Genomic DNA, 27,544 nt, shown 5'->3' on the forward strand with positions numbered 1-27,544 from the left:
GCCAAGTCCTCTTGCTGCTTTGCAGGTGGCATCTGAGGTTGGGCTGTACTGACTGAACCTGAAATCCTTCCACTAAAAATCTAGACCATTCACTGATGGGAAATGAGCACTTTCCTGTCAAGTCAAAATATATGATTTTTTTCTAATACCATGAGGTACTTCCTTAATTTAATGAATGGTGATTCTGGAGATGGCTGTGGAAAGAATAAATTAGACTCTTTTTTCATCATGGTGAGGGGCTTTTGCTTCTCTAATGAGGTGTATCACAAATGCTGCTGTGAAAGAGAAGTGTCATAGCAACTAATAACTGCTGTCCTTTTTCTTTTTCTCTCTTTGGTAGTCAAGGCATCACATTTCATTGTCCTCTTCCAAGGCACACCCTTTTGGAACAAACTGGTTTGTTTGGTAACAAAAAAAATAAACGAAAAAAAAATATTTTACCCTATTTCTGCAACTTTACATACTTAAAAGTAAAAATAGTTAATTTTAAATGAAATGTTGAGATTTTTACTTAATCATTATTTTAGTTTTTAATGAATCATCCAATTACTGCTTAAGCAACTTTTAAAGTTTTATTTCGCTGAAAAGAGGATTTTCTGAGAAGCTGAGATATCAGATACTGTGGCTTAAATCCCTTCTTATTTTGAGACTCTGAAGTTCAACCAAGACATAGATCTTTACTGGAGAGGTTTTGACAGACATTTCTGTCATTTCTGTGAAGCCCCTACTCCGTTATATTATGTTGAAATAAACGGGAGCCTTGCTGTAAAGTGAATGTGGCATTTCCCTGAGTTCAGTACCTTCTTTGACTTGGAACAGGCTGTAAATTTTTCATTCATCATTTGAATTTTCCAGATTATCACATTCATTTCCTTCTGTCTATTTATTGGTTTGTTTGATTATTAGTTCATTTTGCATGGCAACTAGTGTAGTGATATGAAATTATTCATTATGTTTAGCGTAGCCAAATGGAAAATTGACTGATCCTACAGCAAGTGAAGGGAAATATATCATATCTCAACTCTCAGGCCCTTCACCACACATTCAGTGGAATGCCTTCATAGCAGTTTTATGGTGAAATGTACCATTTAAGTCAATTGTGTGAAACTAGATCTTGTGATAGGGCTACAATTAAATTCAGCCCAGTGCAAGGGGCTAAATCCCTAAACGCAGGAATTGAGCTCAGAGCTATTCTTCAGTGAAATGTGGAGAATTCACCCACAGCAAGAACTCAACTTCCATGATTGTCTTTAGCAAAAGCAGTTTTCACATGTAATTTAACACTGGATGAATATAGTATTTATGACCAAGTTGAAAAGTTGAATTTGTCAAAGAAGATATGAGTGAAAAATCTGTATATAATAGGCAATGTAATAAAGGTATTGTCATTAGCAGATATCATGTAAATATGAGTAGGGTTAAAAACAGACTAACCCCCTCATTTTAATCATTGGAGGGACTGAAGGCAAGATTTTCATGCCCAAATGGCTGCAAACAGTTGGAGCTTCATTTTAGAGCTGCTGTTGGCTGGAGCAAATGCGCAGAATTCCTGAAATGAAAACTGCTCTTGTTTAACCCTGCAATGTAGGCCTTGCTAAAGGATGTGAGCAGTGGCAGCTCTTTGAGATGTCTTCCAGGAGGATGTCGACCCTCTATTGAGAATGCTTTGTCCTAAGCAGTATTTTAGATAAAAAAGACCAGTTCATTTTGCAGTCATATTTGCACATGACAGCACACCTTAAGCTCACATGAGAACATGCCAGGAGTTTTCTGCACATCTTCCTTCTTCTTAATCATTTTGAGCAGTGTATGGTTAAATCTCCTAGAATGTAATTAATCTTTCAATATGATGATCGACAGGTTCATTGCTTGAAATCTCAGTCTGAGCTTTCTGTTGTTGGTTATAAACATTTTCCCAAAAGAAAGTAGGCACAGGCTCTGCATCTTATTTTAATAAAGAAGTCCCATCTTTCTCTTCTTTACTGCTGTAATTTAAAACTCTGACCCAGTCAACCCTTGAATGCAAATAAGTGAGCAATCTGGAGAAGCAGAATGTTGAACCGTTCACTCAACATCCATTTCCAGAGTAGGCTTTAAAGACGTGCATGACATTGGCCATTAGTGAGTCAGCAAAGATGAATGGGTCAGTAAATGAACATATTTCACTTTTTTCATCTGCCAGGATGAAACGCCATCTTAGTGTTGTGTGTTGTTTTGTGGTTTGTTTTGTTTGTTTTTCTTCCTGCTGTGTATAATCCTTTAACTGGTTGGTCTTGAGGATTTTAGTTTTTTGTTTGTTTGTTTTTCTTTGAGAATTACTTAGAAAAGGTCTGGATTTATGATTTTTTGTGCACAAATGTAGAATATGAATGTTCAACATCACATTTTAAACATTGTATTAACAGAGGTAGTAAAACTTTGCATCCAGAAAAAAAAAAAAAAACAAACCAAAAACCTACGTATGTTTTTTGTAGTTTAATTTCATGCATTTTTCTATTAGTAGTTGTGTGAAACCAAGATGATTTTTAGCAGCATGTACAATTTATTGAAATAGAACAATTAATTTCAGTCATCATGGAAATCCAGAATGTGTGTGTGTGCGCGCGCACGTAAAACATATCTTTTCTATTCAGGGTCTTTAAAATTATTAATAAATTGTCTGACATCCATCAACAAGAAAAGAAGAAGTGCAGTCTATTGTGTTATTGGTATTCTTGGGAACAGGTTTGCTACTTGCAGCTTTTTAACCAAAACATGGATGTTTCATTTTAGGTATTATCTTTTGAACATTGTGATAACAAAGGAAATTAAAAAAAGAAAAGAATTAAAGTTTAATTTGCATTTTTACCTTAACAGACAAGAGTAAAAAGGTATTTTGATACTGACAACAAATTTCTTTCGGTTATGCTGTTTTATTTTCAGAGCCACTGGGGTTCTTATTTTATTTTTTGCTTTGAATTATTTACTTCATTATTATGGGTTACCTTCACAGTGGTTTATGGTGTTTTGATCAGCAATTTATCTTGGAGTCTTAAAACGTGTCCATTTCTGTGTTTAGCTGACCAGCTGCCTTCCTTTCTTGTCTTTTTTTTTTTTTTTTTTTTAATGTGACATGAAAATTGAGTGTTTCTTTGCGAGCATCTTTCAACTCAGAAAGCGCATCTTGCTTCCTCTGCTGCTAAACTATTGCCCTCTGAGAGGGGAGCCCAGCCCCATCTTGCAGAAGAGGCAGGGCAGCCCCACTTGCTTGCCAAGACACATTCCCCCCCCTCGCAGCCCCTCCCTACAAAGAGGTGAAGTCCCCTGGGTCCGTAATTGCCAGGAGATGAAGCGATGATGGCGAGTGATCACAGTCAATAGCTTTGATTAACAATAAGGTGGAAAATTAGCAATGCTAGCATTCAGCTCCCCTGCCTCCCCGTCCCCATATGCTCACGGCAGCCTGCACAGGCTGGTGGGCCGGGTGCTGCACGGCACAGGCTGCAGAGAGGGAGCCGAAGGGCAGGAGAGCTGTGAGGGCAGCGAGGGGCAGCGGGCAGTATTTGGGGGCTTGGGGCGATGCCGGCTGCCTTCCATCGGGCATTGCCATGCAGTTGGGAGGACACCGTGCGCCACGCACTGGCCCTTTGGCTCTTGCTGTCATGTGTGGATTTAATTGTGTCTGGACGTGTTTTGATCAAAATGGCAACTCCTGTTACTCCTGTGACCCCATCAGCAGCTCTGGTGTTGTTTCCGACAGACTCTGACGACCTAGAGAGGGGGAACGACAGCGGGACGCCACTCCCCACCTCTGATAATGGTGACAATTCGCTGGGCTACACAGGTAGAGTGCATCTTTCCAAAATACTCCTGACTGCCTCCTTATGGCACTTTCCACCCACATCTACCATTAATACCTGTACACATTTTTTAACCATCATTGCTGGCTAGCTTTCTTTCCCCATCACCCTTGAAGCTCAATGCTGTTAGTACTGTTGGGAATTATTCTATGTAACTCACCAAGATGATTGTCTTTTATTGTGTGTTACAGTGTATTTCAAATATTCAAGTGTTTAAAATCCATTTCTACTAATGAAAACAATACACCAATTATTTTCCTTTAAATTGTGTATATTAGTGCATGAGGTAACATCATCTCAGAGCAATTTTTCCAAAGACCATACACAGGGATTTTTCCATAAGGATTTTTGTTTTTTTAATTCCCTCTCCTCGGACCCCTTCCTCATCACGCTTCATTTCTGTTGAGAGCAGAACTAAAATGTTTTGCAGCAGGGAGAAAAAGATCAAATGAAACTAAGATGCAATTGAAGAAGAGTCATAGACTACTGTTTTGCATGAACTAGAGAAAAGCCTCTCTAGGTCAAATAAAAGAGGCTCCAGATAAGCATCATCATGCTGTGTGGTGCAGCAGGGACCCTTAGGGGGCCAGTTCTGCAACTCCTGAAGTGACACCCAGCTCCAGGAGCTGTGTTGCCTGCTAAGTCTGGACTCAGCTACAGAACCACTGAGTGTAGCTCTCTTGAAAGATGTCTGCTCCAGAGCAGTGGCAAGATCTGGACCTCAATGAGTTTTAGATTGTGAAGGTAAGTATTAAGTCTTCTAGTAGAAGAAACTTTTGGAAAGCATGAAGGTGAGTTGAAAATTTAACTGAAAGGGGTTCTGTAAATACTTTATCAGTGGGCTACTAGTACAATAACTGCTCACACTGTACAACATTGTATATATTCAAGTGATTAATGAAAGTGTTGTATTCAAATATTCATAAATAAGACAATCTTACTGAATATAAAAAGAGAAGAGCAGGTATAAAAAAGGGAGTAATGTCTTATCCATTCAGAGTTGTTCAGATCTGTTATGCACCACTTAGATGATTACAGCTTTCATCACCTACTCTCTGCAATCATCCCTGCATGTGGTTTAAAACCTTGACACATAATTGTAATCCAGTTTAAAGTACATTTTTATAAAAGGGTAAGAAGGCAAAGCAATACAAATTCATCCTGAGTTAAGAAAATTGATGCCTTCTTAGAAACACATAGGAACTGCGGTGTATGTGAATTACTTAATTTCACTACCATTTGAATATTCCTTTTTTTCTCTTTTTTTCCTTAGTTACTTCCTTTACTTCCTCTCTCTGAGTTTGGAACATCTATCCTCCCTGATATGTTTGGGATCATCTAATTCAAAAAATGCATCTTCTTTTGCTGTACTGCAGTATTTTTTTCTTCAGAAAGCAGGGCTAAGAATGGTACTCCTTGGGTCCTGTGTTTCAATAGCCTTTTTTGGGACCGTGGCCCTTCCTGTATTGTTAATGTTTTAGCTGGGGGGCCCTCCTTGGCATGGGCATGGCTGCAGCCCCACAGCACACTCTGCGCAAAATGGGCATAGATGGCTGCCTCAGGCCCACAGCCCACAGAGCTAGGAGAGGGACTTCCACAGGCCCCCTATTAGCAGGCATCATAGATTCATAGAATCATTAAGGTTGGAAAGGTCCTGTAAGGTTAACGAGTCCAGTTATCAACCTATCACCATAATTCCCACTAAACTGTGTTCCTTAGTACCATATCTGCATGTATGCGTACACATCTGTGGGATGCCAACAGATCATTTCTGAGGAGGGGTAGAGACTTCCCTCCTTCCTTGGGAAGGGACTCAGCCCTGCAAGCACAGCCAGGTGGATGACAGCAGGCAAGTACCACTCAGTTCCCCCGAAAACTGTTTAAGGCAATAGCTCCCTTCAGACCATAGGGATGTGGGAGGATTGCCTGAGCAGATTGCGGACTCTGCTGCGTCCCTCTCAGATGAGCCTTCGGTGATGCCCATTTGGACATGAGCACCACATCTAAGACTCTGTATTGCCACTGCTGAACCTGTCTCCAAGAGACCAACAGGGGTCATTGGGGAAGACTGAAAAAATCAGACCCCAGTCTACTCAGACCCTGGAGGCTCTCAGGATGTTAACTCAAAGGCCGTGTTTTAATAGGTGTTCTTCAAGAAAACACAAAGGTCAGGATCAAGTTATATGCAAACACAAGCTGAAGAAAAAGGAAAGCTTAGAGGATGGCTCTGTTTAATTGGAGTCTTCGTGCCTCTGTTTGAATGAACACTGAATGTAGACCAACTTTTTTTTCATGTTTAAAGATTTAATCATCAATTATTGTTCCTCCTCTATGTAATAATAATCACTTGCACAATGCGTGTATGCTTTAGCTCATATAGAAAAGCTCTAGGGTATGTATTAAAATTAAACTATCAGGTTTCTGTAGCAATCAGTAAGGATTTATAAAAATAACATTAGCTGTAATATGATCTCACAGGTGAAGTTACTTTCTTAAATTTTTCCTAGTTCACAGGCCTAGCTGATGTTGTAATATGGAATTCCTGGGTTTTATAGATGTATTTTTTGTTCTCTCTTGCCTATAGAATTTCATTCTCCAAAAGAAAAAACATTCCAGAAGTTATTTGTGCTGAAAACTACCTGACCCTTTCCTGAAATCATTTAAGTAACTTTTGCATCTAGAGGATGTCTAGACCTATTAGCAAAAAAAAAAAAAAAAAAAAAAAGAGTTTTGTTTGAATTCTGTATTTGTCTTGTCTGAATGCGCACAAACCAAACATAAGCTAATGAATCATGTCATACTGTAGGAATGTAATTTTGAGGGGTATGTTAAGAGCCATCTATAGGATGCTTCCACTTTCCAGCTCTCCATAACTTTAGTCATTGAGACAAATGATTAAAACATCTGCTCTTGTGGGAACTTCCAGAGTTAAAAAGTATTTTTTTCTATGTATTTTTCTTTCCATATATGTTTTTCAGGATGAACACATGCAGCTGTTTCATACGGTTTTTGAGTGATCTCCATAACTCCTAAAAAGTGCTTCAGTATGATCTCCTGAAGGCCAGTTAAAGTCAGGAGAAATTTTTTGTCTACCTTCCAAGGCGCTAATGTATCCATTCTGGATCTGCGTACTTGCCTTTAGAAGTAACCACAAAACAAATAGGAAATACATCACTTTATGGGAGAGTAGAGGAGTGGCCAGCTCAAGCTCATTCAAATAAACGCTGAAATTACGGATAAAATTTAAATCAGTTGTTATGGAAAAATGATCAGTTTGTATTTGAATTTTCATAATTTTTAGTATGTTATAGCACCTGACACTAGACTTTTTTTCCCCTAGTCAGTACAGTAATGTAGTATACACTGTGGCACGTTTGCATGCTATCAGATTGTTATTATCACAGTAATTACAACTGGACTCAAATACAGAGACAATTATACATATATATATATTAAAGATAATCACTGTTAGAAAGCATTTATAATTTAAGTAACTAGAGGATGGAAAAAGTCTAGAAAGAAAGAGATATAACTGCACCCATTTATTCACTGAGATTTTAATCATATTTGTGGCACTGCTCTTAGACAAAAGGAGATTGCAAGGTTTTCTATCGCATATTTGATACAAGAGAAATGCCAAGAATGTAAAACATTTAAAAGCTGGTGTGATCACCTGGATATCATATTAGAGTTTCTATACATATCTGGAATGATTCAGCAAAGGAATTAGTGTTTAAAACAAAAATCTTTTAACTATAAATATGTCATTTAAAGAAATGGACCCATAAGATTCCCTTGTTGGCATCTTTATAAAAGACCAATTCCACTCTGTCATGGCCACACTGGGAAGTAATTGTATTAAGATGGGCAATAATAAAAATCTAAATGACTATTTGAACTATGTGCATAAGCAACAGCCCAGTATGGAGTGATATTCAATAACATGACAGCATATTATTTAAATACTCTGTGTTGTGTTTAATTTACCCTAAGGAAGATGCCTTAAGTAGTTTTCTAAAATGTTCTCTAAATATATCTGTTTCTCTGCACAGAGTAAGGAAATCTTAGGTGATTAGCATGATTTAGAGATCTAAAAATGGTGATAATATATCTTACCACTTCCATGAGTTTGGACCTAGATTCTGAAAGGAGAGCAAGGTGGTAGGAGAGTGCACTGGACAAAAAAAATGACCAAAGAAGGTAGAGGGATGGAAGTAATAGTTCAGTTCTTTGTCAAGCTCAGGCCACAGAGATGTCAGACAGACTAAGACTATTGTTTGGACAGTTGTTAGAGTGGAAAGAAATCCCTAAGCTACCAATCATTTCTTATTTATTTTTTTTCATTAAAACCCCTTAGGTACATACAGAGACAAACAGAAAAGGAAAGGAAGCAAGAAAAAAAAGTGTAGGAGACTTCCTACTGAATATCAGAGGGGATACATGGAAAATTATCCAAGTAAGATAGCAGAGGAACTTGGTATAGGAAGCAGATGGAAAATTTGGAAAGATGTTCATAGAAGGAATAGTGTCATATAACATCAGGATTTCCAAGAGAAAATCTTGTGGTTATTGATCAGTAGGAGCAGGTGATGTGCTGAGTGATGTTCCCTTGTGGCTGGGAAGTTTTGAGAGACACAGTCCTGCAGCAGGGATTGAGAAAACTGGAATGAAAAGACTGGATAAAATAGTTTTGACTAAAACTATGAAAGTATTTTTCTGTTTAATATTTGATTAATGCTTCTGTAGGAGCAGATTTACAAGAAAAGATTAATTAATATTTCCACATAAAAGTTCCCGTGTGTTTTGCCAACCTGTTCAGTAGAGTAGCTTTTCACTGTTAGCTTTTGGCCTTCCTTCTTCGTCCTCAGAATAGTGCAAAGCAGTTAGCATTAAGCGTGAGCCTCAGTAATTTTCCACATAATCGATGGCTGCAAAGCAATCTCAAAAAAAATCAAGATTGCATTGTATTGTGTTATTGAAGTGTGCATATGCATTATATTCCAGGAAGTAGCATATTTCCTGTTAAATCAACTGTGACATAAATATCGGGGATCATTTAACAGATCACAGAGTATTGCTTGTGTTACAAAGAACAGAATGATGACTTGTTAAATTAACACTATATAGTCCAACATTTGCAGACAAGGATCACCACTCCTCATTAAGTAGGTGCATGGTTTTTTAAAGGAATCTTTCCAAATAAGCTTTTTATTCACAGTTTTCTCAAAGTCTCTTCCAATATGCAAAGAAATCTTGTGGTTCTTACATGTGACCCACAGCTAGTCTTTGGCTTTTTTTTTTTTCCTTGATTTTAGTCACAAATCCATTGAGTCACAGTTCTTTTGTATGAGAAGGGATCCTATCTTTTTTTTTTCCTCACATTACCTTTCTTGTTTACTACTAATTTGTATTGTGATAAGGAGAATTGTTCATAGTGGACTGCCAGCTGTACCACATCAAATAGGACAGGTGCCATTGTGTGAATATCTTAAGAAGCAAAAGCGAAATATCTTTAAAAGGAAATCTATAGTAATACTTATCCTGTTAAAAATGAAATGTGTTTGTACCATTTCTTTTCTAGAAGATTGGTAGAGATAGTAAACTTGGGTCTGAAATGAAGCAGTGAGAGGGGAAAAAAAACTATATAACAAGAATATATATAACATATATATAACATATATAGATATTATATATTATATATTATATATAACATATATAGATATATGTATATATAACATATAATATATATAACAAGAAAATAAATAAGAATGCTGTAAAGAAACAACATAATTGAATGTCAAATAAAGTAGCAACTATCATTAGTTAAAGGATTATTTGGAAGGAACTGTTCTGGGGAAAATAATGCAAAAAAAAAGAAGCTGAGTCTTGATAATGGTTTTCAAAGAAGTGGTGAATAGGTTGAAGGATGTTCAAGTATTGAGGGGGAGACTGCAGAAAAACATTTCAGAAGTGGAGCAGGTTGTTAATGATGCATAGAAACAAGATCTTTGTATTCTTTGTATAAGTATTCCAGGTATGCTATTGGCATGTCTCAAGTTGCACTGAGTTCATGAGGTCCTACAGCCCAAAGAGTAACAACAATTACTTGATAGCGTTGCAGAACCAATGAATATGTGACAAGAGTTGAGTAAAACACTAAATAACAATGTTTTTTATTTAACTGCGATTACAGAATCCTTATTGCTAGAGGTAATACACAGGAGACTTCTGCTTGATTTATACATCTCAGGATACATTTGCAAAACTAGCAGTTGGGAAATTTTTCATAGTCTTCCTCTTTTTTAATACTCCAACTGAGGAAGCGTGCTCCCGAGTCACTGGGAGAATGAACACATAGCCTCATGATACTGATTTTATAAAGGTACTGCATACAGTACATCTGCACTCTAAATCCAGGAACAGATGGTTGTTATGCTTATTATAAAAATAATAATAACAATAATAAAATCCCCTGCTCTCTTCTGTCAGCAGTCTTTCTGTTCACTGTGTCAGTCTAAACTACCAACAAGGTCTTTTCAATTTTGTGCTTCTCTTCATGCATTCTTCTGACATGCATATTGAAGTGCTTTGTTGTGTTTTTTAATATGTATTAAAATAGAAATGTAAGCATAACACCAAGCAATAGAATTGCCTCACAATGATAGCAATGTTCAGGCAATAATCATTAGTTAAAACATATAGTAGCAATACTGGAACATAACACTTACATAAATCCTGCCTGCTTTCATTAAAAGTTTATAGACAATATCCTCTTCCAGTTACTGTGTTATACTTTGATGTTGTACCAAAACAGGAAGCAGTGGCAAAGTCCATTGTTTCTCAATCAGTTCTTCAGTAGCCATCAGACTAATTTAAAATAAAGAACAAAGCAAAGAAACAAAAAGACAGCTATACATTGTGAAAAGAATTTTTATTACAATGGCATTAGTAGAAGTATATGCCCTCAGTATATAACTGAGAAACAGGAATTTGGACTAGGGAAAAAGGCTATTAATGTTATCAAGGACCAGAAGCTCATTTTAACAGAGACATTACTGAAAATGGGATTCATTAGGGATTGGTGTTTGTTGCTAACCTTATTTTCTTAGACAATGCATGGAAAAATTATTTTAGGTACAAAGCTTGTTGACTTTACAATGTTCAGAAATCCAGTTTTTAGTAAATAGCCTATCTTCAAACTGTTAATTACTCATGTAGTGGCTGCTTCTAAGTGTATATTCATACTTTACTACTTAACTGATGAAAGAAGGCATAAAATGGGATTTATTTAATGGGGGATAGAAATATAGAGTCTTTTACATCGGTAGATTCTAAAATAGTTTCCAAACAGGAGCTTGATATCCGTTTTACAAAGATTTAAATTTGTGATAGGCTACGATAGGATATGCATGCCAGATTTATTGCCTATGAGAAGCATTTTAATCCTGAGTTTGTGTGTTCCTAATTAATCATGAGACAAGCAAAATTAAAACAAAAAGCCTTCTCCTCAAATTATACTTTCTTTTTTTCATCTAACTGTCACAGTCAGGAATCCATGGAACTGATGAGTGGCTTTCTGCTGAGGGTCTCCTAGCAAGAGCAAAGACAGAGGAAATTACCCTCAGACACTGATGTCAGTTCAGTGAACTGAGTATGCAAAGCACTTTATGAAAATATTCAGAATATTCATTTCTGCCAGTAGGTCAACATTACCACAAGATGAGAAAAATAAGAGAATGCTCCCCATCCTTATTCGGGTGTATTAGACAAGTTAGTCTTTTGTTTTACCCAGGCAATTTTTTTTTAAAGAAATAGAAAGTTGATAACACAAATGTTGTTATTAATCATAGATTTATATCTAGTAATATATATATAACTAGATATAACTAGATTTGTTTGTTGTGGCTATAATGATGCTGAACTACCTTCAGTATTAGAGGAAAAGAAAAACGTTGAGAAGCATTATTGCTCAATTTCTTAATAATTGCTATATAGGACCATGTATAACTCAAGTTGGAAGCAACTGTTGCAGGTCTCTAGTCCAGCCTCCTATTCAGACACAGTCATCTATGAGGTCAGACCAGCCTGCTCAGTGCTTTATCCAGTTAGTGCTGAAAACTTTCAATGATGGAGCCTGCACAGACTCTTTGGGCATCTCATACCACAGCCTGCCAGTCCTCATGGGGAAAATTTTTCTCATTATATCCAGTCTGAACCTCTAATTTCAACTTATGCCTCTTGTCTCTCACCCTACTACAAGCAAGAAGAGCCTCTCTCCATCTTTTCAGTGATCTTCCTGTCCATATAGATAGGTAGCTGTTACATTTCCGCCATAGCTGAGCAAGTTCTGGTCCCTTAGCCACCCCTCATAGGGCAAATCATCCTGCTGACACTACTGAATACATCCCTGTTTATCAATGTCTTTCCTGCACTGGGGAGCCCAAAACTGGATACAGTACTTCAGATGAATGCTGAGTAGAGAGAGATAATTCCTTCCCTTGATCTCTCACCTCTGCATTTCCACAGCTGATGATGTTGCTGGCTGTCTGCTGTAAGGGCAGGCTGTCTTGATACTGGTCCAGATCCCCATGTCTTTCTGACAGAGCTGCTCCCCAGCCTGTGCTGAGGCAGAGGGTTCTTTCAGCTATACTAAGGGAAGACTTTGCATTTGTCCTTGCAGAATTTTGTAAGGTTCTTGTTGGCTCGCTCCTTCTGCCAACCTGTCTCTTTGCAGATGGTAGCCCTACCATTAGGCACATGGAGTGGTTTCTCTATGTTGGTTTAACTTGAAAACATAATGAACATACCATGCCCATCCTTCTCCATGTCATCAATAAAGAACTGAAGCAGGTCCTGGGACGGACCTGGCAGACTTTTGCTTGTTACTATCTTTCATACAAGCTGAAGTCCATTAACCATTATGTTCTCAGCCAGTGATCCATCAAGGTTTTACCCATACAGTTGTTGTAAAATCTGGAACACAACATCCCAGTTTAGAGACAGGAATATTGTGGGAAACAGTGTTGAACCCAAAACATGCAATTCTAAAAGCCTAAGAATATATGAGGAGGATTTTCCATCAAAACTGATTTGCCCTTTTAGCAGCGTCTTTAATTGCAACTTTTGTCCCAGAATTTCAGTTTCATACATTAGCAGTGAAAAATAAAATAATAATTAAAAAACCAACATCAATCAGCAGACAAAGAATTTAGTTTTAGAAGATCTTTCTGGAAGTATTTCCAGACATTTATTTCAGCACTTTCTGTGTGTACACGATTCTTGCACATCACTTATCCATAGGCTGTAGCAAATTGAACCATCACCTACAGGTGTTAAAACATTGTAAAGAGCTTTTCATAAAGAACTGTATTGATTTTCAGTGACCCTGAGAAAGGACACACTTTTTTGTGGTACAAGTTATAATTTACTAGACAATATTTTATTTATAGAGTTTCTGTCTGATTCTTCCTAAAAGGTAGTGAAAAATTACTACTAAAACTCACTTCTTCATTGCATAACTGTAGGTAGAACACTAATCTTTGTTGTTTTTCACACAATGAACTTATAAAGTAAACTTTTCTGAATCAACACTAGTTTTTTGTCTTGATTAGTTGCATGCTCCTAGGCTCTTCTTATTATTCCTATCAGATGGTTCTTGTAAGCTAATAAACTCCAGCTGCTGCAGCCTCCAGCTTTTTCTTTTTTCTCCGTCTTTTCCTAATTTCACAATGCATTTTTGAACACTCAGCAGGAAGAGAAGGGTCGCAGTTCAGCTAAGATTGGAATGGAGTAACCGACCCTCTCAGCCACTCATAACTTACCCACCCAAAATCCACTGAATATCTGGGTTTTTTTTGTTGGTTTTTTTTTTTTTTGTAATTATTTCTCTCTAATTCTTAACCAAATAAGATTGTCTGTCTTGCTTCTGGTTTTCTACAAAGCTAAAAAAAAAAGACTTGCCTTTTTCTCTTAGAAGAAAGTATTCCTTCTTGTCCAAGAGAAACTCGGTTGCTTTTCAGTAGATTTAAACATTTAGATAGCAGAATAGCATTGATTTTTTTACTTGTACTGTGATGTCTAATGAGGCCCTTCATCATTTTCTATGTAAATTATTTTTCCTTAAAAACAAATGAATAATCTTGCACTCTTTACATCACTGGAAACAGTAAATTTTGACAGAAAGCAGGAGAAAAAGAAAGAAAAAGAAAGGTACCATGAACTTACTGATGAAGTGACTGCAGAGTTAGCATCATGACACATTTATTTTGGCAGCCTGATCAAAGCAAGATGGATGCACTTAAGCAGACAAGTGTATCAAAGTAGTGCATTTTGAAATGGCTTAGTTAGTTTTCCTAGAACTGTGCCTCTGTGATAGTCCCTACAATAGTGCTTGCAGTGAAGTATAGTATGAGAAAATGTTGGACATCCCTTTAGACATAGCTTGAACAGAATATAGTGAGAAATTATGATTCACTACAGTTTTTTATTGCGTATATTAATTTCCTTCTAGCCATTAGACATCTATTGGCAGTAAGGTGGATCCAATGTCCATCCAACTGTAGTCCATTTCCTTCAGCAAGCAGCGGTTTCCATAAATATTATTTATGAGATTTAAAAAATGACTAAAACCTGAATCCAATTAGAACAGTATAAGTTCTGAAGTCATCTGCAGGTTATAAAATGCATTTTCCTTTTTTTTTTTTTTTTTTTTTTTTTTTTTTTAAAGATTATTGAGATTATTGGCCCTTAGCAGGGCCAGGGCAGGGGCCTGGGAAGGCCATAATGCTGTGGGCAGGTGGACGGGAGAGGCACATCTCAGAGGGATGCAGGTTGATAGTTGGTAGGGGTTGAGACCATCCTGTAATGTTGGTACTGAGCATCAAGGGGAGAGCATTGTGGCTATGTATATTGTTATCAGTGATTCTTTGTTTCCATTTTTCCTCTTCTTAGTAAATATTTATTATCTCAACCCATGACTTCTATTTTGTTGCCAGTTCTCTCCCTCATCCCACCATTCAACCTTAGGGAAGGAGTGAACAAATGGCCCTGTGGTGTTGAGCTGCTGACAGGTTACACCACAACATATGGCTGGAAGGAAAATGAGACTCTAGGAATAAAAATTAGATGTGCTGGAACATTCAAATGTTTCCAGTACTTTTCGACTCACATGGAAGTCCAATTAGAGGTTTGATATTAAGCTACTAAGAGTCATGACATGACACGTTGTATGCTGCCTTCTGATTTACAGGAAATGATATGTGTTCCTTTAAAATAATGCTGCAGACTTCTTGGTTAAAGTATTGCTTAGCCAATAGGCTAGGTTACTACATTTCCTCAACGATCATCCTGAAGAATAAAAGGACACAATCAATTTTCATATTTTCCTGTGCCCCTTTACCACTTGTACCACTCTACTTTCTTAGAAAAGGTCTCAACTATATGTACTTATAGGGTGAGAAGTCCTAGAACTACACTCCTGGGCTCAATGATTTTTTTCCAATCTAAGTGAATAGGAGGAAAGAGGTGGTGCTGGTACACCTACAGTTACCGTCCTGCCTCTCCTCCCATGACCCTATGGCACGTGCTACTTCTGGCCTTACTCCAAACTCCTTACTGGCCCTCATCCCTTCATCCCTTTATTCTATTCCACAGTTTGTTAAGCTTTACTCATCAAATGCAGATTAAGAAGCAGCTCTGTTGGTAGCAAGTACAGATGAGAAGAAAAGGACATACACAAAATGGTAGAAGGCAGAAGGGGTAGCTGGACTCAGCTGAAGAAAGAACTCCGAGACAGTAGCTTCCACTACTCACTACACTACTCACTACACTACTATTGGGCTCACAGGCCAGTAATAACAAAACAGTGCTCTATGAATTCGACTGATAAAGAGGAACAGTTTGACCTGAATGATTTGTAAGGTTCAGTGCCTACAGCCTGAAACAAAGCCCAGACAAACTTTCTCATTATTTAGCAGGAAAAACAAAAAACACTGAATATGGAAAATCTACCAAAACCAAGTATTTGTAACATTATGCAAGTATCTTCAACCATCCACCATGTTAATTAAACATTTACATTTGAAAAAGCCCTTTCTTTGAATCACTGTTAATAATACTCAACTCTGCTTTCATTCTTATCTTTACAATTTCTTTCACTGATAAACTTCAATATTTTATAAGCAAATCTGCAAGAGGGTTACATAAGAAAGCAGCCTTTCAGGTATATTGAAGGCTCAGAGTGTTTAACTTCATTAGTTCCATCTGAGAAGGAGACTGCAGGCATGTGAGTTTTCATATTAATGGTTTCTTGCATTTTCAAGCTCTAAATAGCTTAAGGCTCACCAATTATACTGGTTCTGGAACTATCCTGTCAACAGTATGCATCAGAACATGTTTTAGATGGTCAGCACAGAAGAACTATGTCACAGAGCTCTTGGGACTTAATCAAAAGGTTAGCAAATTTAGCACACCTTGAGCACCAACCACTGATGCTAATGAGACCTCATTTAAATAGTTTTTTAAAGAAGAAAAGATTACCTTCTTTTGGGAAATGAAGCTTATTCTCATGGCTTTATTACACATCTGGTATTCAGCTATTTCCTCCATTTTATTTTCTTTACATCTTCCCTGAGCAACCTATTCCAATGCCTCAAAATGAAGAATTTCTTCTGAATATCTAATCTAAATCCACATTATTTTGGCTTAAAATCATTTACCTTTGTCATAGGTAAGACCATAAGCAGACCTAACACATAAATGGTCTTTAAAATAGACTCACTGAAGATGATCTTCAGTGCTTTTGCACAGAAAGATCTTTTAGCAAAAACTGATACTGCGAATAATATTAGGCCAAGGCTGCCCTCAGCATCTACATAATCTGAGAAAGATTTTCTGAGTGTTGTTTCTAATTTCTCCAGTAGATTTATCAGCTTTAAATGTAATTCATCCCTATGTGGCTTAATAAAGAAAAGGCAGAGAAGCTAAACGCAGTGTTCAAATGCGAAGCCAAAAAAAAAAAAAAAAAAAAAAAAAGGCCACAGAAAACAAGAACAAGCAGTAAGCACATACTTTGTGTGATTCTGAAATTCTTTTTATTATCAATGTGTCCTTCCATGCACAGGCAGAAATCAAAAGGGATTTGAAGCAATTAAATTTCCTTTAAAGAATGATCATCTAATGAAAGCCAGGGAATATACCACTAAAATAGTAGAAATTAGCTATACCACTGTATTCTAACTACATTTCACAGCTTTATGTTTCCCAAAGGTATCTCATATATGTGTTGTATTCAGTCAGTTTCTGATTTATAGAAAGAAATTCCTCTTGCCTACTAAGTCAAACATAATGCTTTTTTTGTTTTCCATTGTATGGCTCTCTGTGATATGATGGAAAATTTTAAGTCACTGAAAAGATTTTACTGTAACACCTGACATATATCAAATTGCTCTTTCAAAAAAAAAAAAAAATCCAGATATTCTGAATTTCATGTGGTAGCTCTGTATCATTCATTTTTGTAAATGACACCCCTAGAGATTTTCATTGTATTCAAGTGAGTGGAAAACTGACAGGATTTTATTTTTAGCTGTGACTTAAAAATAAGAACGCAAAGATTTCTCAAGAACATTCTTGAGTTCCTTTATTTTTCAAATAGTTGAAAAACTAGAACACTGAATACTGAGATATAATTTTTATTTGTTTGAAATGCCAATAGATGAAGCATTTTATTTGGCAAAGGTAGTCCACATATGATCCAAATATCATAAAAGACCCATCCCTCCCCCTTCTCTCCATACCCCTTGGCACTGGTAAAATGGGTGAGATTAGGCTTGTTGATTTTTGCCAAGTGCTGTCTTGAATTATTCCATACTAAAATGTTGGATGTGCATTATTAAATGGTATGATCCTATTTATGTTGATTAATTTAACCTATGGAACTACAAATCAATTTTTTTCTGAAGATGTGGTTCTGTTCAAAGTGGCCAGCAATTCAGGGAGTATTGCTTTTGATTTCAAGTTCTTAATTTCATATTATTCAAAGCAAAGATTTTGTAATGATTTATATTTAGCTATGCCTGGAAATTCATCTGCATGTGGATCTGATCTCTACAAAGGTCCACTCCTCTTCTTCAAATACATTCTGCAGGGAAAACAGTAGAAATAGGCCCAGTTGGATTTAGATCAGTGGGAATTCCACTGAGATGTGTAAATATGCTAAGTAGTAAGTAGTTGTTTGACTCAAACAGTGAGCATTTACACTTACAATGAGCATTTACTCCTCAGCGAGCAGTTAGCTATACCCTCTAAGTGCGGAGAGAAAATGTTCAGCAATGCTTAACTGATATATGAAATAATGTAACATTTTTGCATGAGATTAAATAAAGTATGTAATTCCTAAAATAAATATTTTTATTAAGAAAAATAATAAAAATACGGAAAAAATAGAAATTCCTCAACAAATAAGCTCTTGATAAGCCAAATAGGGGTTTAGAGTAGTTAGTTTTCATATAAGCTCCTCATTATAAGATAGGTATATATTATTGTGGTTGCAGCCTTGCTCATAGCATTGAGGTTGGAACTAGATGATCTTTAACATCTCTTCCAACTCAAACCATTCTACAATTCTATGATTATAGGTCCAAAACATTAAACAAACGGAGTTGTGGATTAAAGCATGTTAAATTTCACAGATGACTGTGTTACATAAATACTTCTCCACTGATGAACTGTTAAGATAAACAGAAATCAATGATGAAAGAAATATTCTTTCTTTATATGTCAGAGTGGATGGATTTACATTTTGTTTAAGCATTGAAGTTGTTACAGTAGATGGCTGTGTTAGAAGTATGATTTTCATAGATAATCACATCGCACAAGTGATAAGACATATCTATGAAATTTCTCAAATAACTTTTGTTTGGAACTTAAAGAGTAGAAAATTTCATGAAACTATTACCATACATCAGAGTGAATTGAACTAAACCAAGAATAAGTTTCTCAAGTGAAGAAAGCATCAGAAAACATCTTCTGTTCTTACTGACTTCAGTAGTCTAACAGCTATACATTTTATACAATATCAGGTTGTATAGCAAGTTATACAGTAAGGAGCTTTTCATTCTGTCTCTAGCATGCAGTACCTTGGGTTCTAATTAAATAAGGCTGAGCTCCAGCAGGACTGAAGTACAAGGGTTCATAAAAAGGTTGTTTCACAACTTAATTCTATCATAGTTATTTCCTTTTTTAAAAAGCCTTTCAGATTTATAGTCATACAGAAAATGCTATTTTAAATGACTGTTGCAAGTACTGCATGTTGGAGAGTAAGTGTAATACAAATGAAATATACATTACATTTCAATAAATTACAAATATTTCTTTTAAAAAGAATAGTTAAGTAACAAAAGCAGAATAGATGCTCAGCAGCATGATGTCCTGAAAACCATGAGGCTGCCCTAACATTTCTGTGCATTTCAGCCCTTCCAAGTAAATCTCTGTTGAAAAGTGAGTTAAGAGGTCCAGAGGGTTCTTTTGTAGAGAACATAAACCATAATAATCAGACATTTTTGAGTCAATAAAACGTTAACATGATATGTTAAATAGAAAAACAGAGAAAATAAAAACAAAGTGAATGTAGCACTTCTTCAGAGGTAGGAAAACATCAAAATAGTATGAATATTTGATAGTGAAGTGCAAAAGTAGATTTGATAGTGAAGTGCAAAAGTAGATTTGATAGTGAAGTGCAAAAGTAGTCTTTATTTGTTTGCATTTCTTAGTGAAAGTGAAAAACTATCTTTGATTGTAGCTCTCCTATTGACATTTGAATGCCAATTTAATTTGACAGAGAGGAGAAAGATCTTATCTGTTCTCTAAAAGGCAGGTCTCGTTCTGCTTACACTGCTTGACAAACCAACAGAAGTGTAGCTGCAACTGCCTATGGTGTGGGCTGACTCTTAGCCAGTCAATATCTGAAAAACTGTAAACAGATTACACGAGAGAGAAGCAGTATGTTGTGATGGGTGAGGATTGGGAACTGATGATAGAGCATTATGCTGTGGACAGTGTAGAAATCAGGAGCAGAAAAAAACAAATTGCGATTGTGTGAGTGCTGAGGGAAGATGCAAGAAATCAGTCCTTGGTAAACCAGGCTTCATTGATCTAGCAGTTTAGGAAACCATTTGTTTTCATGCTATGTTTGTGGCTAGTCATGCATTATTCACTGCCGATGGCACTGAACAATTACTGAATGATATAAAAGAAAACTAAAATTGCTATAATTTTAAGAGATATACCATTTCCCAGTGTCAATTTTAGGGGCTCAAAAATATATATTTTTTTTTTCCAAAAGCATTCTATTAGTGAAATTCATGCTGCAAAGCAGGTAAGCAGGCAAAACATCAGGTACTAACTTTGTAATAATATAGGTGATTTGCTGTCATTTCAAAAATACTCTCTGTAAAGTACTGTTTCTTACTAGGAAGTAAGTACATCTAGCTAAAATACCTCCAGTAAATTAAACCATTTTACAGCAGCACAGCAGTAGTTATGTAGAAGGCGCTCCCACTTAAGAGCACTACAGATTCAAGGGTACACGCATGTGCTGTTTTAGCTCAGGGACTATTGTAGAATTTCCTCATCTTGTTGACATATTTACAAACCTTGGCAGACCTAGCAAAAATTTTTGGCTCGTTCTATGAGATTCTTCTAGCTGAAGGATAAAAGGTGATGATGTGATTGTCGTTACAATTACCTCCTTACGAGAGGAATAGTGAAAACCTTAGTATGAACAGGTTTTTAAAATACATCGGCTTCAGAACTGAGTCATTAATTGAGGTGCAGAAAATCAAGGTGAGTAGACACTTCACTTGTCCTAAGTGGGCATCATCACTCCAGTGCATTGCAGCCAACACACGTGCTCTACCCACAACAGAAACCATCTGTCAGGATGGCTTACTGCCTGAACACTGACGATAAGATCTTTGTCCCTACAGTATGAGTGCCAACAACAATAGACTTATTTGGGGAAACAGAGCAACCCTGTGAAGAACCTCTCATAATGTAGGAAGTCCTTCTCTCTGTTAGCCTTGAAGTATTAGTACCGCACACATCTTTTCAGTTGTTAACAGCTGCTAATTAGCAGTAGTCCTATTCTGAATCTCATTCTTCAGATTGCATCTTGTCTAACGACTCGGCATAGTCAGAAATAGAACTGCTAGGAATAATACAAAATTGTAAGAGCTCTGGAGCAGAAATTGCCCTTTTAAGAGCATCATATTGCAGTTGGCTCAAGGAAAGATTTTGAATGTGACTATAAAATAGTCACATGATTTGAATAAGAGACTCAAAGAAACTATGAAAAATATATTAGTAATGAAAAATTTTAAGTTTCAGTTGAGAAGGAGCAAAAGCTAATAATGGAAACAAGCTCTGACAGCATGACCCTAGACTAGACTAAAGCTTCAGTTCCAGATAAAACTCTGATGCAAAAAAAAAGAAAGTCAGTTACGTAGTGAAGAAGCTGCATCCCTTATATGAAGGCAGAAGATTCTATTATTAAGTACTATTCTTCAAATACATGTGGATAATTGTGGATAAGTATCTCTACTTACCAATAGACAACCTACCTGATTGCCCTGTGTAGACACCTGTCTTGTTGAGTAGCAGTAATGCTGGATTTCTGTGGTGGATTTGCTTTTTAGTCCCAGTATCACATGCACGTATGTAATCCACATATGTAGTCCTATTTGCATTACAGTACCAGGCTTCTCACATCATACATCAGAGATGAGGACTAGATGAGCCAGGTCAAAGAAGAGGCAGGCAGTCTGCAACTTGGCTTAAATAGAAAGATCTTGTTTTACACAAAGTAAATGAAGAAAATTCTTCATGTCGTCTCTCAGTATAAATACAGAGTTTAGCCGTGTTTCCTGTACTTCGGTGTTCATGTTTTAACCATTTCTTTATTTGTGGTTATGCTTGGGTCCTATTCTTTTCTCCATTGGGGTAAGGTTTAATTTCTCAGGATATGTAATACTTAAAATCCTTCTCAAACTCTCATTTTAGGTATGTATTTATTTTTGTGTTATTCACTGGTGTGGTAGTGGTGGCTTCTAAAACTTGTCCTGTGGCATTTAAAAATTATTCTTAATCACTAAGATACTACAGTTAAACATAATTTGCTTGCAATTACTTATTGGTTTCATTTAGATAAAAGACGTAAAAATCTATACTCATCCAATTTGTCCCGTAATACTAGAGACCTAACTTAAAGAATACATTTGAGTAACATAGGAGGTTCTAGCCAATGTCTTTCTCTGCAATAAAGCCAGAAATGAAATAAGATTTCAATTATTTGATCAACCATGTTCCCAAGTGCAGCAGCAGAAGGAAACACTTAAATATATTCTCTGTAGAAATGTGTGCAATAAATATAGGTCTCCCTCCCCTACATGATTTTTCCATTTCACACAAGACCAATGGAAATAGAATGAAAAATAGCAGATGACAGAGAGGCAGTGGGCAAAATTATGCTAAAATGAAGATTTTGAATGAGTCCTTTCCTATGCTGCTGTGTGGTATCTCTGCTTCTAGCTGAAGTAGCAGCATGCTTTGGGGCTGGCAGAATGTAAGAATTTACAATACAGTGGATAATCATGTGAAAAAGTGTGTTATACCATGATAGATTTATGGCAGCCTGGGGCTTCATTAAGTGACAAAATAGCTGTTCAAGCCTGACTCCCATAAGATAATGAGACTGCAAATCTGGCTCTAACACAAAATGCATTAAATAACATTATCTGCAATGAAGGAGAAAAGAGCTTAAACAGGTGTTTAGTAAACTCAGGAAGGTGTATATAAAAATATGTTTTTCCATATCCATGAATCAATTTAAGCAAACTGTTTAATCATCCCGTGGCAACACAATTCTTCCTATGTTGAATATTGTAGATAATAAGTCAAATAGACACTTCCTAGTTTTATATGGAGAGACTTTTGTTCCTCCAATTAAATCATCTGTATATTCATCAAATGCAAAATAGATAGAGGTTGGAAGAGTGGATCTAAAATCCTAGCATATTTGAGAAGCCCAGGCTTTTAGATGAACGGTATATGGATCAGAGTTCAAGTGAAACATTCCACTTATGAAATACAAATGTCTTGAAGGTAAGAGCTGCATAATAAATACAATTAGAACCATTTGAAAGGACAGAATGAAATCAGATTTCTATTTAACTGCAGACTCTCCCAAGAGCTCTGAGCAGTACTCCATTACTCATTTACAAAAGCAATGAAAACATTAATTGACCTCTTGATTAGTATTTAAATAATAAATACCACCATTGGATTAATGTACTGGCCCTTTACCTCAAAGACATACTTTAAAACTGACTTGACAAAAAATCAATTTAATTACATGATGCTAAAATTACAAGCGCCAATAGGTGAGAGTTTCCATGCACACAAGGCCACACATCACATAATCATGCCAAATTGGAATTTATTCAGTGCTTTCTCTTTTTTTTTAATGAATGCATGTGTGGTGTGTGTTGAAAGAAAGCAGGCTGCCACCTGCCACAGAAATATCCCACACAGCAGCTCCCATTCTTATGAACTAAAATATTTGGTTTAAATGCAAGAAACCTGAAAACTGACGCAATTCCACTATAACATTTAGCTAATAAAAACAGATGCGTTCTGGAAAGAAACATGAAGGGTTTTCTATGATGATATATTTTGTAGAATCAGTGCACACTTAAATTTGTGGAAAATAAACTAAGTTTTCATTTTTTAAGAAAGTCTTTAAGTGCAAACTTGATATTGGCCAACCCAGCAGTGTCTGGTCATGGGTGTTTGTATTATGTTAAATTAGTGCAAAGGTTTCATTATGACTTTGAGAGCTGGGAAATATCATAAACTGCTCTTAATAGGTTTCTGCCCTAAGGAGTGGAAATCTCACGAGTTCATCTATTCCTCTGAGTTTTCTTTTATCTCAGTTTGAAACTCTTTAAAAACAGCTGGACAAAACAGAACTGCAGAAGTGTCTGCATCCACTTTTGGATAGGTTCTAGAAGAAAAATCCTTAGGACCACCTCTGACTTAACATTTCTTGTGAAGCATCTAGATGCACACTATGCTTTAGGGAAATTAGTTCTGAACCTCTATACTGTGACAGTTATCACCTTTTTGGCTTATAACAGTTTAAAACAAAAAAGATCCTCCAATCCATTCACTAAATGTGTGCAAATGCATAACATATTTGTTAAATATCGGTTGTTGGATTTGCCCCAAAACAATTTGCTGAAATGACATGCTCTGTTTTCATTTATGCATACCTATTTTTGATGACTATGATTATGCTATTACTCTGGCTGGATTTTTCTTGCAACATTGTTTTCAACAAGATTGTGTTTTCAGCTATTTTTGATAGAAACTATCTGTCTCTCAAAGAAATCTTTCACTTTTTATTGAAAGCATGAAAATTTTAGTCCAAAATTTTGACTGTGTTGAAGCTAATTTACAATCATAATCTTTTATGTTTTCATTTATTTTTATGTTGGAATATCAAACACAAATTGAGTCTAGGTCTGCAGTTTAACTGTGTACACAAATGAAAAATTGTTTTCTTAAATTTATTTGTACAAAGCACACAACTACACCTGAGAGATAAAAGAGCCTAATAGTAGTCCGTATATCCAACATAAATACTTTGAATGATATGCTAAGTGTCTGAAGTCTGTCCTTAATTTTAGTGAGAACAATGTTTCACCACCTGTGTTTTTATATAAGTTCAGTGATTTGTTGCAAGTCAGTGATGCTAAATGAAAAATGACTCTGAGAACTGTAACTGAGACCAAGAAAATTCATAAATAGAAATCATTTAAGAAATCATTTAGAGCTATTTAAGCTGCTTGCAAAAGTGATTGTTAGCAACTAAGACTTTATATAGAAGAACTGTAGACTGATCAAAATAATCAAAAGAACTTGAGGATGAATTTTTTTAACATATTTCTCTGATATAATCCATCATTACTCTTCATTCCCATCTTATCTTCAGGATTAGGGATTCTTACACATCAGCTGCAATAGAAGTGTAAAGGCTGATTGCAGACAAAAGGCATATGAGAAAGCTTTCTTTTTACACTGTTTTATTTTTGTCTGTTTTTAAGCAACTGGGGGTTCAATTCTGCCTACTAAAGGTCATTCCTCATTGATGAAGTATTTGTAGAAAAGAACAATTTATGAAAAAAAAAGCAACCAGCAAAAACAAACAACAACAAACCACAATTCCCACTATAGCCTCATTTCTATTTTATAACAACTATGCATCTTTCCATAGTTAATATTTCCAGAAATTTCTCCAGTACGTGTTTTTTAATGTTTTTTTTTTTTTTTTTTTTTTTTTTTTTTGACTCTGCATATGTTTTAAACTTTTTGATTCTATAGAAATGGCAAGAAGATCCTGTTAAAATTCAAGAACCACATAATTCTAGTAGGAAAAGAAAATGAGATTATTTCAGTTTAATCAATCTGTGCTAGATTGTTTCATTTTACAAGCTTTGTGTGGCGAACATGAGAATTTTGGCCCTTTTAAACAATCTTATTAAAAATATCAAAATTACAGATTTTCACAATCAACAGTGTGATTCTGACAGCTGGATACATTGATGCAGAGAGACCATATGGTAATTCCCTCTGTAATCTTAATTTTCTCTTCCTCAGTGCTATTCATACGTGTCTCAAAGATTAGAAATTCTGTAGGGTGAGAATCATAGCTTTGTTCATTTCATAAAGCACAAATGACAGCTTTTTATGGCACTGTTTATGACACAGCACTGTCTATAATTTCCTCTTCACATTTCAAAAGTCTTGCTAAGAATCTTGGACAAATTTGGGCTCTTGAGGAACTGCAGTTTTTCTGTGTTGTTTCATACTATAGAAAGTGCGTTTAGAAAGAGCCTTTTTTGGTCCTTGGAAGTGATGCATCTTTGTAAGCTATTTTTTTTAACTGGAAGTAAACAAAAGGAGATCTGGTTTGAAAAGATGGGTCTCATTGTTTCAGAATTTTTTCTTATTTGCATAAAGTGCTTTTAGATGGAAAAGCTCAATTACTGAATTCTTTATAAAATTTTGTAACAGCTATTTTTAAACTTCATCACAAATCCTTCCTGGTACTCTGTATGTCACAGCAATTTGTTCACTTTCATACACTTCAGTTTAATCCAAAAGACATAATCTAGCCATGAAAGCTACACCTGCTTTATAATAAGACTCACTTAACTCTACTCATGAAACTGACTTACAGCTACAATGTACAAATTAGCACTGAAATTATGTACTTTAATTTTGTTCAATTGATGCTTCTTAGCATTAGTCAAGAGGCAGATGCCCAGCAGTTTGAAAGGATGATGGGCACATTCCACCCTAACAAGTCCAAGAAATCATAGGCATAGTGCAATTGCAATTTGTGTCGGTGTATAGCTATGAGTATGTGAACATTCACAGTTAATGCATAAATGGATTTGTGCTGAAGTTCTGAAAATTTGACTAGTCGGAAAATTTGACAAAAATTCAACAAATGTGAAGGCTCAGTTCACTGAAAGACTAATTCCCACATACGACTTCAATCATACAAAATAAAACAAGTCCATTCATTTTCATAAGGATCTTGCTTATTTGGAAAGAGATTTCTGGACTGCACTAAAAATGCAGCTAGCTGTTGATACAAAGCACCTATCTCACAGACTGATGATCTTCTGGAAAACTCAAAAATGGCATGACAAAAACTTCCATTGTTTGTCATTGTTGGCATTGTTTCGGTTGAGCTCACTAGATTTCATTTCAACAGTAGCTTAATTAATATTAGTCACGTTTTTCTAAAGTTTCATGTGTTTCAGAACCTATGAGAAATAATACTAACAATGCAAGGGTTGATTTTTGACAGGAACTGTGAAGCTCATCATCTGTAGAGATGCAGTATTCCTTAGAAGTGGTAATCAGCATGACACATTTTAAAAGCAATATAATGTATTTTGGCAGCACATAAATGAATAGCAATCCAAACAATGCTGTTCTATCTGATCTCCTGCCAAATGATTCAGTGTTGTGGCTGAAAATTCATACAGGTGTTCTTTTATGGTTGTTTGTTGTGGGGACACACATCATATTATTAGTGGTCTAGAATTTTCACAGTTTCATTTGAGATGTTATTTACAGTTAGGGGGATTAAAACAGGACCACACCTTTACTAAATAAAAAATGTACATATTTAGGTCAATTGGTCTATTGGATAATTTTTTTTGAAAAACAACACAAGAATAGTTTATATTTCTGGAGCGTCGTTTAGAATCAAAAGGCAACAACTTAATTATAAACAACCTCTATGTCTCAGCTATTTCATTTCAGAAATCAGTGAGTACTGTGTTCAGTTTTGGGCACCTCAATGCAGAAGGGACGTCGAGGTGCTGCACCAGGTCTAAAGAAGGGCAACAAGGCTTGTGAAGGTCTTCAAGAATATGCCCTGTGAGGAGAGACTGAAGGAACTGCAGCTGTTCAGTCTGGGGAAAAGAAGGCTGAGGGAAGACCTTATTGCTCTCTTTCAGTATCTGAAAGATGCTTACAGTAAGAGTGGAGCTGGTCTCTTCTCACTGGTGACAGGATGAGGGGAAATGGCCTTAAGTTGCGCCAGGGGAAGTTCAGGTTGGATATCAGGAAAA

The 27,544-nt window shown here is 36.1% G+C and overlaps 1 protein-coding gene across 10 annotated transcripts in view; it reads left to right on the forward strand.

The window, feature by feature from the left end:
• ROBO1 (roundabout guidance receptor 1) overlaps window positions 1–27,544 on the forward strand; it is a 694,688-nt gene that overhangs the window by 327,865 nt on the left and 339,279 nt on the right. For 8 of the 10 annotated variants that reach the window (XM_048933857.1, XM_048933858.1, XM_048933861.1 and 5 more), the window contains one exon: window positions 3,740–3,823. The exons of the other annotated variants lie outside the window; for them this stretch is intronic. In XM_048933857.1, coding sequence (XP_048789814.1) covers window positions 3,740–3,823 — 84 coding nt within the window. The remainder of the gene's footprint in view (window positions 1–3,739; window positions 3,824–27,544) is intronic. 10 annotated transcript variants of the gene reach the window in all.

The sequence above is a fragment of the Lagopus muta genome, chromosome 1 (assembly GCF_023343835.1).
Source record: "Lagopus muta isolate bLagMut1 chromosome 1, bLagMut1 primary, whole genome shotgun sequence".
Lineage (NCBI taxonomy): Eukaryota > Metazoa > Chordata > Aves > Galliformes > Phasianidae > Lagopus > Lagopus muta.